This window comes from Xenopus tropicalis, chromosome 2, assembly GCF_000004195.4.
Source record: "Xenopus tropicalis strain Nigerian chromosome 2, UCB_Xtro_10.0, whole genome shotgun sequence".
In the NCBI taxonomy this organism is placed as follows: domain Eukaryota; kingdom Metazoa; phylum Chordata; class Amphibia; order Anura; family Pipidae; genus Xenopus; species Xenopus tropicalis.
The window spans coordinates 56204324-56222604 of record NC_030678.2 but is presented as its reverse complement, the minus strand read 5'-3'; the positions used below and the strand labels follow the sequence as shown (position 1 = coordinate 56222604).

Sequence of the window (18281 nt, the reverse complement as noted above, 5' to 3'; positions counted from 1 at the left end):
GCTAACACCTTGCAGTGTATATATAACTATATATATGTGTATTTTTGGTAGAAAACTTTCTCCACAAGTTGTCTCTCCCACAAACTCCAGCAACTCTACACCAGCCAATCGCTTCCTTTTTGTAGCTGCCAGTCCAACCTCTGTCCATAAGGAATGGGAGGGTTCTGGTTGCAAGCAAAAACAGGAGAAAGGTTGGGGACTGTAGAAAGAGGGAGGATCGGGGGAGGGCTTGGGTGCTGGGAGACTGGCCTCTCTAGCTCTTGCCATATGACTGACACTCACTGGCAGCACAGACCCAGCTGCAGCCTCTGCACCAAAGCAGCATTTAGGGAACCTACTACAAGGGGCAGCCATGGACAACAAGTATGATGTGATTGTCATCGGTGGGGGAATTTCAGGTTAGTTACACAATAAAAAATATACGTTTCAGCTTTAATTCTGTATATTAAACATTGTATCTTGATTTGGGCAAGTTTGCATTGGCTGCAAAACAATTCTAACATCAGCACAGAAATATGCTATCAAGCCAGAGCAGTGATACTGAACTTCCTTTCAGGCACATTTCAGTTATTTGTACATGTCTAATTCAACTTTATTTGCAGGGCAAGTTAATGAGAAAGAGTTGGAAAGGTTCCAGCTGAGCTGTCAAAAACAACACAGGATAACAAACAAGCAATGAAGAAGACTTTAGCAACTGTTATCATAAAAAAAAAACATTGGTGCTTGAAATCAATGCATTATGTTTAGCAAACCGGAGTAGTTTTAGTGAGAACATTTCTATTAATGTTAATAAAGTTATAATTGCATTATACTTGCATATAAAGGTGCAATAAAGTAGTTATAAATGAACCAGCTGGAATGAGAGAGGACATAGCATAGATCTGAACATATCCAAGATAGTAGAAAAGCATTCACCCTCAAGTTTCCTGATAACTGACCCTTCAGGCTTGGCTTCCCTTCTACTACTTTGGGCCCCCCACTGGGCTGCTCTATAGCTTGGATTCAAGCTATCGTTATACTTTGTACCAGAGCACTGTTTGAGCATCTTTAACAAAAGTTCCTGTTTACATCACTGTAGAATTTTGAGCCCTTAACAGTATTAGCACTGTGACTAAGATAAGAAAGCTTAGAAAGTCATAGGAAAAAAAAAAACAAAACAAACAGTAGATTTAAAGTGTATGAAATATGAATGTTTTGAAAACTGGATGTATGTTTTTACAGAAAACTGGCCAATAATAACTGCAAAAGTGAATAAAGAATAAAACAGTAATTTTGAGATAAATATGTATGCATATTTTTGCTATTTTGTTTTCATAATAGACAAAGTGAACAAACTCACAAATAACATTTACAATAACACTAGCATTTACAAAATGCTAACAATAAAAAAGTAATTCATAGCATATCTAATTATGAATAATTTAGCACACAATTCTTTGGTTCCCAGAACAGTGATAACGAGTATCTGGACTGCAGAACAGGGAATGGCACTTGTCCTTTGCAAGGTCTGACACTGTAATTAATTTACTTTGCACAATTACACTTAATAGTACACAGCCATAAAAGTGCATGATAATAAAAATGTTTTATGACATTTTGTTATTTGCTGTAACAATATTATGTGTACGGTAGGTAACTACTACTGTAAAATGTACTGTTTAAGTAGAACTGCTTATGACCAAGGCACAATATATAATTTCCTTATAAGACCCAGTCATTAACAGGAGAAGAATTAAAAATCAGATGTCCACAATGGCTGTGTGTTAACAATAATATTACTTGGCAGTTGGTACAGTGCATAGTAGCGGCAGTCTTTGAGAGTATGTACATACCAATGTATTGGAATTGTTAGCAAATATTCTCAGTTAAGTGGAATCTTGATTGTGGAAGACTGACTTTACTACCCTTAGTGATACCATTGTTCTTAAATTTGTTTTTGTTTCTAGCTTAGAAATCAGTGCCATGAAATACTTTATTTAACACTTCATAATAGTCCATACCTCTGTTGGGGGAGGGGGGTTATTGCTAATGAGCAAACTTAGAGGGGGTCATTTATAAAATTTGCACAACAGAGAATTATTTGGACAGTGAACATATTTGCCCTGCCTGTGTTTATATTTGTTAAGCTGGACAAGACTCGTGCATTTAATGTGCAAACATAATTGTGAAATTTTCATTCGCAGTGCAAATGTCCTTTAAGCTTATTAAATATGGCATGTTTACAAATTGCGAATATTTACGGTATGTGCACACTCTGCGTCCAACTTATGCAACAATTTTAGTGGAGGAAAAATATTTGCTAAAAGGTTTTCACAATTTGTACATTTCAATTCGCAAAAGAGGGCATGCTCATGCAAATCGTAATCTCATTCACAAATTTCTGTGCGCAATTTGCATTTCACTGTGATTCGCCAAAAAAGGAAAAATGGGCACAGCAGTGCAAAATGTAAGCGTTTAGGGAAAAACATGCCCAAATAACAATTTGCAAAAAAATATGGGCTGAGGTCAGGGCCCTGTGCAGGCCAGTGAGGTTCCATCACTTTAATCTCAGCAAACTAAACTAGTTCTGCATAAACCTTACTTTTTGCATGGGATTATTATAATCTCCTCTGCCATGCTGCTCTGCCAATCCCTGCACTCGCTTCTGCTACCATTTAGAATAAATTTCTAATGACCTTCACATTTAAATCAGTTCATAACTCTGCCCTATCCCACATCTCTGAACTTATCTCTAGATACCAACCAACTTGTTCCTCTACTGACCAGCTCCTCAACTCCTCTCTCATTATCTCCCTCTGCACGTGCATTCAAGACTTTGCAAGAGCTTCACCCCTTCTCTGGAATTTACTTCCATGCTCTGACATTCTCCCTTTTTGCCTTTTAAAAGCAATAGGGATTTTACCTCCACCTGGCCATTCAAGTGGAGGTTTTGTATGATAATATCGGTATGTGTATGGCCATCTTAAAGTGCTTCATAGAATTAAATGAAAATTAACATTGAATTAATAAGATTCATAAATCCACAATTTAAGCAAGAATTGTGAATCCATAAAATGACAGAATACATGCTTTTATTATTATTATCCCAATTAACTCCATAGGTATGTTTTATTGTGAGGTGCCTTGCTGAGTTTACAACCAAGCTTCAAAGACATCACAAATGGCTTAACACAGAAAAACAGACTAATTTGGGAAGATAGTTTATACAAACGTGTTGATATTTCCTTGCTAGAATCAGTACTGGCTTATATAAATGGTTTAATAAATGGTGAGAAGGGGGTAAATGCAATCATGTACCTTACTACTGTTGGGCAGTTTCGATGTGGACTCTGCACTAAACTAGTAAACTGTATGGACAGACAAAGAACAAAGGTCCTTGTTGACAAGATTTTACAGTTTATAAATGTAGAGCAAGGGTTCATTCTGTATCATAAAGTAGCAACATAGCAACTGCAATGGTATTTCTTCATATAATTAGGCTATGCTGCTGACCACACTGTCTATCTCTGAGGGCCTTACTGGGAATAGGTCAACTTTGTGTCTCTACACAGGAACCAGCTTTTGTAGACCTTTACCAGTCAACCCCTGCCCTTGATTTGAATGGATACATAAACCTGTGGTACAAACATTTGTGTTTTTATGAAGCTTTTGAATGGAGTGGGCAAGCTTAAACTATCTTGCCTTACAAAAAAAAAAGTAATGTCTTAAAGGAGAAGGAAAGGCTAATAAAGAGTTAATCTCAAGCTGCAGGTTTACCTTCAGTTCTCTCAATAGTGCCCTTAAGTCTCCCCATATTTCACCTGTTGAGATGATCAGAAGCCAAACAGAAAGAAAAAACGCTGAGCTGTGTAAAGAAAGTTCCCATAATGCCTCACTCCTGCACAGACACCCAGACCAAGTGAACATGCTCAGTTTTTAAGACTATGAGTCAGCTTCCTGCTGATTGGCTCAGATCCACATTCCTAAGGGGGGGAGTGAGTTCTTAGCATTCTTGAGGGAGGGGGGAGCAGGAGAGGGGAGAGAGCTGCGTGTCTCTGACACATGAATTACAGACACAATAAATCTTTTCACAGAGAAGTCAGTGCAGCGTTTCAGTGACCCGTAGAGAAGTGTAGGGAACATGGGGCATGACAGAGCCGTAGGGGTATAAGCCACGCCCAGCTGGTAAGGAATTGGTAATTTTTGAATGAGGCAGGCAAGGGGTATAAATAGGGGGGTTTGGAGTTTCCCCGCTCACTTTCATCTTAGGCAGTACATGAAAACGCCCACCCTCCCTCCGTCTGTGTAATTTATTTGGGATTCGAGGGATAGGTGGTGTGGTAGGTTGTTAAGGGGCAGGGCAAGTCCCAACGATGCGCCTGTCATGTGAGTGCTTATGGCTGTATTTACATAGACCTTTCTGATAAAGCTTACTTCGTTTTTACCTTTCTTTCTCCTTTAATTAAAAAGTAACAGAATCATAACAAATTTAGAGACTATGAGGTTTTGGTTTTATAAAAACCTTTACTAACCCTTGCATACTTGTAAAACAAGCATTGTTGACTTTTGTCACTTACCATCAGATAAAGTTGAAGATTATATGCAAATTAGAAACCTTGATGCCCCCAGTGGGACCGTCAGAACAACAGAGGTCATTTATGATGGGGAAAGCAGGGTGCTCAGTGCAAAAAAAAAAAGTGAATTCCACCATGTTTGTGCACTTGTGCTTGTTTTTGCACTTTGCCCCATCCATACAGGGCTTCCTGTATGCAATACATTAACACCCTTACTATGAGCATGTTTATGTGTGTGTATGTTGAACAAGGCTGGTTCAATGCAGGGGGCCAGTTCAGTACATACTGTATCTGTGTTTCAAATGAGGGGTGAAGCCAATCACAGCCCTGCCCTCAGACAAGCAAAGACAGGCTTCAGCCTAGCTGCTGATTGGTTCCTATTCTACAGTTCAGCATGCCGCTGGTTGCCTTCACAGCCTGGGAAAGGAGGCAGCAGGAAGTGAAACAGGTGGGTGGGACTAGTGGGGTTTTTGTAGAACTTTTGAATAAATCAGCACAATACAAATTTTCTCAGCACATTCCTTCTATAATTAGAGGAGTTTAATGCACTGGCATATTCTTGTTTTTCTCACAATATGTCTCCTTTAAGATGAGAGACGGGGAGCTCAGCTCTGCCTTCTACCAGGCCATCTCATTCCCTATTCTATATGTTTATTTATCTTTATACAGCATTCCCCTAATGTATCTGTTCTTCATCTGCCTGATGACTCCAGCACATACCAGTCATTCCATATATTAATTTTACATCTAAAACCCTCTATTCCAAGCTACATAACATGCTGATGATTTGTTCTCTTAATGTTTTTTCCACATTTCTACTTCTGTGATTTCTGCAGTTATGCAACAGCTTCAGTAGCAAGTATAGTGGTAAAACAACAAGAATGCAGAAAAGAAAGAAATGACAATATAGTAATATATCTATTGAAATTATATTAGAAAATCACTTCTTAATATTCACACCACTTATTTTTCATTTGCCACTGCATTCTTTCTAAACCAAGACCAAAATGCCTTGCTATATTCTCTTTAAGGGGACCTGTCACCTTAAGAAATAATTCCAAGTTGTTTTCTATTGTGTTTGTCAAGCAAAATAAACTTTACTTACACTATATAAATAATTGTAATCTTATTTTGTTCAGCCATGGAATTCACAATTGCAGCAAGCAGGCAGGGGGCATTTTGTGGACACTGTTATCAAAGCAGGCATTGCATCATGCCAAAATCTTGTTAATGTGCCAGTATGGGGGGACCTAATGCCCATGTCCATGCACTGGTTACACAATTAGATGGTGAGGAGGGAGGGGGACTGTGAGGAGCAACATCTAAGAAGTTCTGAATTGAAAGTGAAAGTAACTCTCTGCCCCACCTCTATGCTTAAGGCAGGCAATATATGACTGACAGCTGGGATTTTTAAATGCCTTTATAATGGGTATGGATGTGGTAATAAAAAAATGTTTTTGGGTTTCATGTTTAATTTGAAAATGGCTTTTATTATACAGCTTTTTATGGGTGACAGGTCCACTTTAAGGGTTTGAGGCCCATATTGGTGTTACAAATCTAATGAAGGAAGCTTCTGATATGTCAGACTTGTGCTGAGAGTATAATTTTTCTACTGTAAGTGTTTTGAACAGCTACAGTATATTTGCTTAAATTTATGTTCCAGCAACATCTTGGAGCTGAAAGTTAAGGACTTAAAATGCTTAACCAGATTTTCTGAATGACTTCAGCTAGAGTCTTTAGACAAAATTAACTTAATTATTATAGTTCCATTATTTTGTCTACTTACTCGCAATGACACTTTCCATGCCTGACATTAGAAATGACATGGCCTCAGATATAATGGACTAATGGAAATGTAATTCAAATAAAACAAATTATTAGCAGCAAGGTTAGAGGATAACATGTTCTCTTTTGCATTTAAACTAATATTGCTGTTTTGCATCATGGGCCCTGTCATTCAAATTGAATGAGTATGTGGAAGTTGTCTTCTTTACGTATTTACAAGGTTTGCATGTAATGGGGTAAGTGCAGAACCATTGCGTTAGATATTTTTATCTACTATCTATGTGGACTGGGCAATAGCTACTACATGAATGCACATGGCATGTTTCCTTCCCAACCCAAGGTAGGCAGTGGGGTTGTCAAATTTTTATCCTCTTGGAGGTTAAACATTTAGACAGGCGGAGTCACTGTTCAGGAGATTCAAGAGAGTCTTCCAAGAGTACATTATTGTGTCCAGATGGCATTGAAATGAATTATGTGCAATTTTAAGTGTTTGGCTCTTGTCTGCTGAGCTGGATATTTCCTTAATTGACAAAACACTATGCATTGCCTTGGGTACAAGGTGGCAATAATACATGGGCATGGGTAAGGATACACAGCTTAACATATCTCTAAAAAGTGTTTGAAGTCTTTGGTGTCTGTTAATGCTGCCTAGTTGCTGATCAGTGTGATTAGTGCTCATGAATTCATTTGTGATATTCTCAGTATGCCACTAGGTTTGGGCCATGTCACTGGCAGTAATTATAAGCTATGTAATATGCACTGAGGAATAGTTTGGGGCCCTAAATGAAATTTGTTGTGGGGCCCAGTAACATCTAGATAAGCCAATGATAATTATAGATGCAAATGCATCATTTTTTAACTTGCAGTACTGGAACACTTACATGCTCAGTAATATGCCACTTACATATTGTCCATTCATGTGCTGGAAGGGCTTTGGATTTCCCTATGCTAAATTTTCTAACTTGTTCCAAGATTACAGATGTCACTGTCTATTCCTGAGAGTGTGGTGGGGCCATTTATGTTTGTGCACTGTTTAAGAAGATATCACTGTATGAGACCAATGTTGTTAACTAACATATATATTTGTTTATAAACCATCAGCATTATCAGTAGGTGCCTCAGGTGTATTTGTACAGGTATGGCTCAGCCACATTATACACTGTATTCTAATAAGTTTAATAGTTTTGTTTGCCTATGTTAGATTTGAATGCAGTGCAGCAGTAACTTGCCTAAAGCTACAAGTTGCATGACGTCTGTGATGCCTCGTGACCAGCTAGTGTGATTTATGCTTAGAATCTTAACATTCCAATTCAATTATCCATAATACATTCTTGGAAAAGCTAATTTCCTGTAACAAGTCATGTAGTAAAATATGTATGCTATTAATATATTTTACAACATAAGTTTGAAAAATTTTTTACATTAAGTTCACATTAATTTTATCTTTTTTTAGTGATTTACCTTTTTATTGTTTTAACCAAAAATTATTTTATAGCTGCCTACATTTTTATTACAATGGAATCCTTTGCTGTCTCATTATACACTGACCCTGCTACCTGGAAGCCCATGCAACTCTAATGGATAACTACTCTAAACAAATGGGTATTCTGGCTTTCCTACAATTTCAGTGACTTGCACCTTGCTAGTGACTATAAGCAAATTGAAAAGAGAAAAAAAAAGGAATTTTTTTAATACCTTGCCGCACCTTTTCCTTCTTTGCCTCTACGATGAAGCTCATTACTGCAAAAAAAAAAAAAAAAAAACATCCCGCTTACTGCATGCATTGGTCACTTACTCAGCATCCCACTCACTGTGTGAGCCATAACTTGCTCAGCTATCTAATTTATGGTTAGCAGATCATAGCTTTGTAACTGAACAGAAATTGCAAAAGTCAAAAAACACCTTTAACCTGGGCTATAGTGAAGAATAAATATCTTAAAATTCAAGTAAGTAATTTATCAAACTATGATTATTTTAGTTATGTGTATTAAAGGTTTCATTGAGCTGCCACTGAGCCAGTGGTAATTAAAAGGTTTCTTGAAAAGAAAGTTTGCAAACGATAGCTTTAGTGCCCAGAAACACAGCTAGCCATAATTATTAGTTAGTGCTAAAATTAGGAAAATTAATATTATGATACCGTCTATACAACAAAACTTTGTTTTTTCTGCTATGTGTATCACGTGTTATTCCGCATGAAATATATAACTTATTAAACCTTTTTTCTAGGTCTCACAGCAGCTAAGTTACTTGTGGAGTCTGGACTTAACGTTATTGTGTTGGAAGCTCGTGACAGGGTTGGTGGAAGAACCCATACAATAAGGGTAGGTGTGGGGCTTTTGAATTTAATAGTACATGAACATAGAGTAGAATTGTGTTCATTAAAATCATAGCTTACATGTAAATAGACATTGGAAAACTATATAAAAAGATGGTTTGGCCCTAATACAGGAATTCCTGAAGCAGAGTGGCTTTAGTTGCAGCTTCTGAGTTCTGAGGCCCTAAAGTTGGGGGTGGTTTTTTATCTATTTTTTAACTGTGCTTCCCACTTGGATTTCATGTGTTTGTCATGGCAGAAACATCTACATCATCCTAACCTAAAATGTATAAAACTATTGTTGTTGTTGTTTGTATATTAATATGTATATTACTATTTTTCAACAGAAAAAAGAAGTTCAGTATGTGGATGTTGGTGGTGCATATGTTGGGCCAACACAGAATCGTATACTGCGTGTAGCCAAGGAACTGGGTATTAAGACCTATAAAGTAAACATATCTCAGCGCTTCATCCACCATGTTAAGGTTGGTTAAGGAGCAATTTGAGTCTGAACTAGGATGCATATTGGTGTTATACCCTGCCAAAATGTTTCATAAAGATATGTTAACAGGTGTTCATATGTTTTTAAGAAGAAATCTATTGGCAGCACGGTGTAGTAATGGTTAGCACCGTTGACTTGCAGTGTCGGAGTCCTAGCCACTATTTGCAAACAGTTTGTAGTTCTCTTCATGTCTGGGTGGCTTTCCTCAAATGAGATGGGGTAAGTGTAGAGGTTAAGTGATCAGTCATGCTAAAGGTTCGATTTCATGTGCCAACTACTTGCAACCATTAACCAGTCACTTATTGGTTAATTTACCTAACTGTTAAGTGCAAGAGTGTGCTGTTTAGTGCTTACTTAAAGGGGTGGTTCACCTTTAAGCTAACTTTTAATATACAGTGGAGGAAATAATTATTTGACCCCTCACTGATTTTGTAAGTTTGTCCAATGACAAAGAAATGAAAAGTCTCAGAACAGTATCATTTCAATGGTAGGTTTATTTTAACAGTGGCAGATAGCACATCAAAAGGAAAATTGAAAAAATAACTTTAAATAAAAGATAGCAACTGATTTGCATTTCATTGAGTGAAATAAGTTTTTGAACCCTCTAACAAAAAAACTTAATACTTAGTGGAAAAACCCTTGTTTGCAAGCACAGAGGTCAAACGTTTCTTGTAATTGATGACCAAGTTTGCGCACATTTTAGGAGGAATGTTGGTCCACTCCTCTTTGCAGATCATCTCTAAATCCCTAAGGTTTCGAGGCTGTCTCTGTGCAACTCTGAGCTTGAGCTCCCTCCATAGGTTTTCTATTGGATTAAGGTCCGGAGACTGACTAGGCCACTCCATGACCTTAATGTGCTTCTTCTTGAGCCACTCCTTTGTTGCCTTTGCTGTATGTTTTGGGTCATTGTCGTGCTGGAACACCCATCCACGACCCATTTTCAGTTTCCTGGCAGAGGGAAGGAGGTTGTCGTTCAGGATTTCACGATACATGGCTCCGTCCATTTTCCCGTTAATGCGAATAAGTTGTCCTGTGCCCTTAGCAGAAAAACACCCCCAAAGCAAAATGTTTCCATCCCCATGCTTGACGGTGGGGACGGTGTTTTGGGGGTCATAGGCAGCATTTTTCTTCCTCCAAACACAGCGAGTTGAGTTAATGCCAAAGAGCTCTATTTTGGTCTCATCAGACCACAGCACCTTCTCCCAGTCACTCACAGAATCATTCATTGGCAAACTTCAGACGGGCCTGCACATGTGCCTTCTTGAGCAGGGGGACCTTGCGAGCCCTGCAGGATTTTAATCCATTGCGGTGTAATGTGTTTCCAATGGTTTTCTTGGTGACTGTGGTCCCTGCTAATTTGAGGTCATTAACTAACTCCTCCCGTGTCGTTCTTCTCTCACGAGGTGAGATCTTGCGTGGAGCCCCAGAGCGAGGTCGATTGATGGTCATTTTGTGCTCCTTCCATTTTCGAACAATCGCACCAACAGTTGTCACCTTCTCTCCCAGCTTCTTGCTAATGGTTTTGTAGCCCATTCCAGCCTTGTGCAGGTCTACAATTTTGTCTCTGACATCCTTGGACAGCTCTTTGGTCTTTCCCATGTTGGAGAGTTTGGAGTCTGCTTGATTGATTGGTTCTGTGGACAGGTGTCTTTTATACAGGTGACTAGTTAAGACAGGTGTCCTTAATGAGGTTGACTAATTGAGTAGAAGTGTCTAACCACTCTGTGGGAGCCAGAACTCTTAATGGTTGGTAGGGGTTCAAAAACTTATTTCACTCAATGAAATGCAAATCAGTTGCTATCTTTTATTTAAAGTTATTTTTTCGATTTTCCTTTTGATGTGCTATCTGCCACTGTTAAAATAAACCTACCATTGAAATGATACTGTTCTGAGACTTTTCATTTCTTTGTCATTGGACAAACTTACAAAATCAGTGAGGGGTCAAATAATTATTTCCTCCACTGTATTATAGAATGACCTACTCTAAGTAACTTTTCAGTTGGACTTTTGGACAGTTTATGAATAATTTGTCTTCTCCTTCCAACTCTGCAGTTTTTAAATGGGGGTCACTGACTGAGCCAAAAACTGTTGCTCTATGAGGCTACAGTTTTATTGTTACTTTGTGTCACTTTCTTTTATATTCAGGTCCTCTCCTATTCGTATATCAGTTTCTCATCCAAACCACTATCTGGTTGCTAAGGTAACTTGGACACTAGCAACCAAATAACTGCTGAAACTTCAGACTGGAGAGCTTTTGAACTGAAAATGAAATAACTAAATAACTACAAATAATAAAAAATGAAGACCAATTGCAAATTGCCTCAGAATATTACTCTCTACATCATACTAAAAGCTAACTTAAAGGTGAACAACCCCTTTAATGCATGCTTGAAGCAGCATGGGGGCACAGGTTGGCCCTGCCCCTACTGCCTTCTATAGGGCAGGTGCAATGTTCCCCTCTAATTCCTTGCTGGCTTTGTACACAAAAAAATAATTTTGTACGCACATTTTAAACTTGTGTGTGCATTTTTAAGAACTGTGTGGTCAGGTCATAATAAATGCAAAATTAAAGGAAAACTATATCCCCAAACAATGTAGGTCTCTATAAAAATATATTGCATAATCCAGCTCACATGTAAAACCCTGCTTTATCTAAATAAACCATTTTCATAAAAAATATACTTTTTTAGTAGTATGTGCTATTGGATAATCCTAAATAGAAAATTGCCATTTTAAAGATTAACTCTTTTACTGCCAAGCACGTATGGCATACGTGCTGGCAGTAAAAGGGCTTAAACGCCAACGACGTGTCTCATACGTCGTTGGCGTTTAAGCGCTGCCCTCTGCAGCGGCGGCATGTGCCGCCGCTGCAGAGGGCTTCTAACAATGACAGCCCCCCTGGGCAATGTGCCAGGGGGGCTGTCATCAGGGTCCTGCGAGCCGATCGCTCGCAGGACCCTCCAGGAAGCAGCAGATGCGATCGCATCGCATCTGCTGCTTCCTGCTTCCTCCCTCTCCCCCAGCGCCGGCCCAAATGACGAAGGAGGCGATCGGTCTTCAGGAACAGGTAAGGACTTTTTTTTTTTATTGCATTTACACACTTTTACACACTTATACACACATTTACATACATTTATACACACTTACATACATTTACACACACTTACAGCACACATTTTAGCATTTTTTTATTTTATTTTATTTATTTTTTTTTTTTTCATTTTTCACACTTTTATACACTTATTTACACTCATATACACACTTACACACTATCACACAACTTTTACACATGTACACACATGTATACACAAACACTTTGGTTTTTTTTTGTTTTGCTTTTTTTTTTTTTTTTTTTTCATATTACCACTTTGTTTTTATTTTCTTTTACCTAAAAACTGTTTATTTTGACAGCGTAACTATTGGATCAGATATTCTGGCCACTAATTACACTGTCATGTAACTTATTTTGTTGTTTCACTGATTTGCACAATTTTTGTGGTTTTATCACATTTTATCCCTATATAAGTGTTCCTGATCTGTTTTTAGCGTAGCTTTGCCAGGTGTAACTTTGGTGTACAAAAATAACTTTACCTATTTTGAATTCATCAGAATGTGTACTTTCCAAAAATATATGGTTTTCTGGGGGTCACTGTATAGTTAGGGGGGGGTTACTGCACATAATACACTGACGGGGGGCTCTGTGTGCAAAAGCTGAGCTGGCAGGCGAGAAATCCTTATGCGCTATTTTCATTTTGGGTTCAGTACATACCGCAGACTTTGGTATATCTATGCATATTGGGCATCAAACTGTTCAGTAGGCCTCTGGTGTTCCTATTTGGGGTGACTTGCCTTTGTACGCAAGAAATTGTGTGAGATAAATGCGGCAAATTGCAACATTTTTAGGCGATTTTCTGAAATCTCATAAAAACCGATAACTTTAGGAAAGCTTTGCGGCTTGGTACTTTGGTGTAGAAAGGACTCTTTACCCTTGTTGGATTTGTCAGAATGTGTACTTTCCAAAAATATATGGTTTTGTGGGGGTCTCTGTATAGTTAGGGGAAGTTTTGGCACATAATACACTGACAGGGGGCTCTGTGTGCAAAAGCTGAGCTGGCAGGCGAGAAATCCTTATGCGCTATTTTCATTTAGGGTTCAGTACATACTGCAGACTTTGGTATATCTATGCATATTGGGCATCAAACTGTTCAGTAGGCCTCTGGTGTTCCTATTTGGGGTGACTTGCCTTTGTACGCAAGAAATTGTGTGAGATAAATACGACAAATTGCAACATTTTTAGGCAATTTTCTGAAATGTCATAAAAACCAATAACTTTAGGAAAGCTCTGCAGATTGGTACTTTGGTGTAGAAAGGACTCTTTACCCTTGTTGGATTTGTCAGAATGTGTACTTTCCAAAAATATATGGTTTTGTGGGGGATCTGTATAGTTAGGGGAAGTTTTGGCACATAATACACTGACAGGGGGCTCTGTGTGCAAAAGCTGAGCTGGCAGGCGAGAAATCCTTATGCGCTATTTTCATTTAGGGTTCAGTACATACCGCAGACTTTGGTATATCTATGCATATTGGGCATCAAACTGTTCAGTAGGCCTCTGGTGTTCCTATTTGGGGTGACTTGCCTTTGTACGCAAGAAATTGTGTGAGATAAATGTGACAAATTGCAACATTTTTAGGCAATTTTCTGAAATGTCATAAAAACCAATAACTTTAGGAAAGCTCTGCAGATTGGTACTTTGGTGTAGAAAGGACTCTTTACCCTTGTTGGATTTGTCAGAATGTGTACTTTCCAAAAATATATGGTTTTGTGGGGGATCTGTATAGTTAGGGGAAGTTTTGGCACATAATACACTGACAGGGGGCTCTGTGTGCAAAAGCTGAGCTGGCAGGCGAGAAATCCTTATGCGCTATTTTCATTTAGGGTTCAGTACATACCGCAGACTTTGGTATATCTATGCATATTGGGCATCAAACTGTTCAGTAGGCCTCTGGTGTTCCTATTTGGGGTGACTTGCCTTTGTACGCAAGAAATTGTGTGAGATAAATGCGGCAAATTGCAACATTTTTAGGCGATTTTCTGAAATGTCATAAAAACCGATAACTTTAGGAAAGCTTTGCGGCTTGTTACTTTGGTGTAGAAAGGACTCTTTACCTTTGTTGGATTTGTCAGAATGTGTACTTTCCAAAAATATATGGTTTTGTGGGGGTCTCTGTATAGTTAGGGGAAGTTTTGGCACATAATACACTGACAGGGGGCTCTGTGTGCAAAAGCTGAGCTGGCAGGCGAGAAATCCTTATGCGCTATTTTCATTTAGGGTTCAGTACATACTGCAGACTTTGGTATATCTATGCATATTGGGCATCAAACTGTTCAGTAGGCCTCTGGTGTTCCTATTTGGGGTGACTTGCCTTTGTACGCAAGAAATTGTGTGAGATAAATGCGACAAATTGCAACATTTTTAGGCGATTTTCTGAAATGTCATAAAAACCAATAACTTTAGGAAAGCTCTGCAGATTGGTACTTTGGTGTAGAAAGGACTCTTTACCCTTGTTGGATTTGTCAGAATGTGTACTTTCCAAAAATATATGGTTTTGTGGGGGTCACTGTATGGTTAGGGGAAGTTTTGGCACATAATACACTGACAGGGGGCTCTGTGTGCAAAAGCTGAGCTGGCAGGCGAGAAATCCTTATGCGCTATTTTCATTTAGGGTTCAGTACATACCGCAGACTTTGGTATATCTATGCATATTGGGCATCAAACTGTTCAGTAGACCTCCGGTGTTCCTTTTTGGGGTGATTTGTCTTTATCTGATCTTTATCAAGAAATTGTGAGAGATAAATGCGGCAAATTGCAACATTTTTATGCGATTTTCGAAAATGTCATATAAATCTGCAAACTTAGGAAAGCTTTACAGCTTGGTACTTTGTAGCAATAAGAAATATTTACCCATTATAGATTCGGGGGGATGTGTATTTTCCAAAAATATATGGCTTTCTGGGGTGAATGTACTTTTTTTGTAGCAATATCCCACATAAAGGATGTAAATGTGTTGATTTTGCAGGAGCTGAAATGATAGATCATATGGGGGTATGTTCCCATTGGGGCCCCTACATGCCACATACTTAGGTAAACCTATACATATTGGGCATCAAACTGTTCAGTGGACCCCTGGCGTTCAAATTTAGGGTGTTTTATCTTGGTACCTAACACTATGTGGGAGATAAGATGCTGCAAAGAGAAAGCTTTGAGGGGATTTTTGGAAATGTCATCAAAATTGCTAACTTTAGAAAAGCTGTGCGGCTTGGTACTTTGGAGTAGAAAGACATGGGTACCCATTTTAGATTCGGGGGAATGTGTACTTTCCAAAAATATATGACTTTCTGGGGTGAGCGTACTTTTTTGTAGCTTTATCCCACATATAATGATGTAAATGTGTTGATTTTGCATGAGCTGAAATGACAGAAATGACAGTATATATGGGGGTATGTTCACATTGGGGCCCCTACATGCCACATACTTAGGTAAACCTATACATATTGGGCATCAAACTGTTCAGTGGACCCCTGGCGTTCAAATTCAGGGTGTTTTATCTTGGTACCTAATGCTATGTGGGAGATAAGATGCTTCAAAATGGAAGCTTTGAGGGGATTTTTGGAAATGTCATCAAAATTGCTAACTTTAGAAAAGCTGTGCGGCTTGGTACTTTGGAGTAGAAAGACATGGGTACCCATTTTAGATTCGGGGGAATGTGTACTTTCCAAAAATATATGGCTTTCTGGGGTGAGCGTACTTTTTTGTAGCTTTATCTCACATATAATGATGTAAATGTGTTGATTTTGCAGGAGCTGAAATGACAGAAATGACAGTATATATGGGGGTATGTTCACATTCGGGCCCCTACATGCCACATACTTGAGTAAACCTATACATATTGGGCATCAAACTGTTCAGTGGACCCCTGGTGTTCAAATTCAGGGTGTTTTATCTTGGTACCTAATGCTATGTGGGAGATAAGATGCTGCAAAGTGGAAGCTTTGAGGGGATTTTTGGAAATGTCATCAAAATTGCTAACTTTAGAAAAGCTGTGCGGCTTGGTACTTTGGAGTAGAAAGACATGGGTACCCATTTTAGATTCGGGGGAATGTGTACTTTCCAAAAATATATGACTTTCTGGGGTGAGCGTACTTTTTTGTAGCTTTATCCCACATATAATGATGTAAATGTGTTGATTTTGCACGAGCTGAAATGACAGAAATGACAGTATATATGGGGGTATGTTCACATTGGGGCCCCTACATGCCACATACTTAGGTAAACCTATACATATTGGGCATCAAACTGTTCAGTGGACCCCTGGCGTTCAAATTCAGGGTGCTTTATCTTGGTACCTAATGCTATGTGGGAGATAAGATGCTTCAAAATGGAAGCTTTGAGGGGATTTTTGGAAATGTCATCAAAATTGCTAACTTTAGAAAAGCTGTGCGGCTTGGTACTTTGGAGTAGAAAGACATGGGTACCCATTTTAGATTCGGGGGAATGTGTACTTTCCAAAAATATATGGCTTTCTGGGGTGAGCGTACTTTTTTGTAGCTTTATCTCACATATAATGATGTAAATGTGTTGATTTTGCAGGAGCTGAAATGACAGAAATGACAGTATATATGGGGGTATGTTCACATTCGGGCCCCTACATGCCACATACTTGGGTAAACCTATACATATTGGGCATCAAACTGTTCAGTGGACCCCTGGTGTTCAAATTCAGGGTGTTTTATCTTGGTACCTAATGCTATGTGGGAGATAAGATGCTTCAAAGTGGAAGCTTTGAGGGGATTTTTGGAAATGTCATCAAAATTGCTAACTTTAGAAAAGCTGTGCGGCTTGGTACTTTGGAGTAGAAAGACATGGGTACCCATTTTAGATTCGGGGGAATGTGTACTTTCCAAAAATATATGACTTTCTGGGGTGAGCGTACTTTTTACTAGCTTCATCCCACATATAATGATGTAAATGTGTTGATTTTGCAGAAGCTGAAATGACAGAAATGACAGTTCATATGGGGTATGTTCACATTGGGGCCCCTACATGCCACATACTTAGGTAAACCTATACATATTGGGCATCAAACTGTTCAGTGGACCCCAGGCATTCATATTTAGGGTGTTTTATTTGGTTACTTTATGACCTGTAGGAGATAAGATACTATAGACTAGAAGCTTTGAAGCGATTTTTAAAAAAAATCACAAATTTTGATAAAAACCAATAACTTTAGGAAAGCATTGCGACTTGATAGTTTGGAGTAGACAGACAGTTGTGCCTATTCTGTATTCCCCAGAATCTGTTCTTTCCAAAAATGTACAATTTTCTGGGATAAACCTTCTGTTAGTGGAATTTTGGCCTTGAAATCCAAAGTATGCAGTTTTTTTGGAGCAGTGCTTTGGGAATTTGGTAGTGTACTGCTGGGAGTTTTTGACCTATACAAGTGAGAAATCTCCATAAAACTATATATATTTGGTATTGGCACGTTCAGGAGACATGGGACTTTCCAAATCAGTTGTATATTCGTGCATAAAATAATTTTTGTTTCTAGTATGTGTGATTATATTATGGAAAATTTGATTTTTTTTGCATTTTTAGACATTTAGAAGCCTATATCTTGTTACAGAATTGGAATTACACAAAAATTCTACCATATTTTGAAAGCTTAGGTTGTTCTGAAAAAAACGATATATTGTTTTCCTTGGTAAACTAAAAGTCCCCCCGAGGAAAGGCCCCTAAAGTGAAACAGTGCAAAATGTTCAAAAACTGTCTGGCAATACAAGTTCCGCTTTGACCAAAATGGCTGGCAGTAAAAGGGTTAAGGGCCACCTCCTGGGATCATAGGATTCACAGTGCACACAAACAAGCCAAGGCACACATACATGCTAGGCCACATTAGCCAATGAATGGACAGAATTCTGCCTTTTGCTTCCACACTACTTCCTGTTACAGTTAGAGCTGCATTATTTCTGGTCAGGTGATCTCTGAGGGAGCACACACCATCACTAAATGGTGGCTCAAGGGAAAGGATGTAAAAGGGCAATATTTACTGATATTTGTCTTACTGTCATT

General features: G+C 38.6%; 1 protein-coding gene across 1 annotated transcript in view; it reads left to right on the top strand.

Annotated features, from left to right (window-relative positions):
• Positions 1-251: 251 nt before the first annotated feature.
• LOC100495198 (amine oxidase [flavin-containing] A) overlaps positions 252-18281 on the top strand; it is a 55589-nt gene continuing 37559 nt past the window's right edge. Inside the window, exons 1-3 of the mRNA XM_002932798.5 lie at positions 252-398; positions 8565-8659; positions 9000-9137. Of these exons, the coding sequence (XP_002932844.2) occupies positions 353-398; positions 8565-8659; positions 9000-9137 (279 nt within the window). The 5' untranslated portion in view covers positions 252-352. The remainder of the gene's footprint in view (positions 399-8564; positions 8660-8999; positions 9138-18281) is intronic.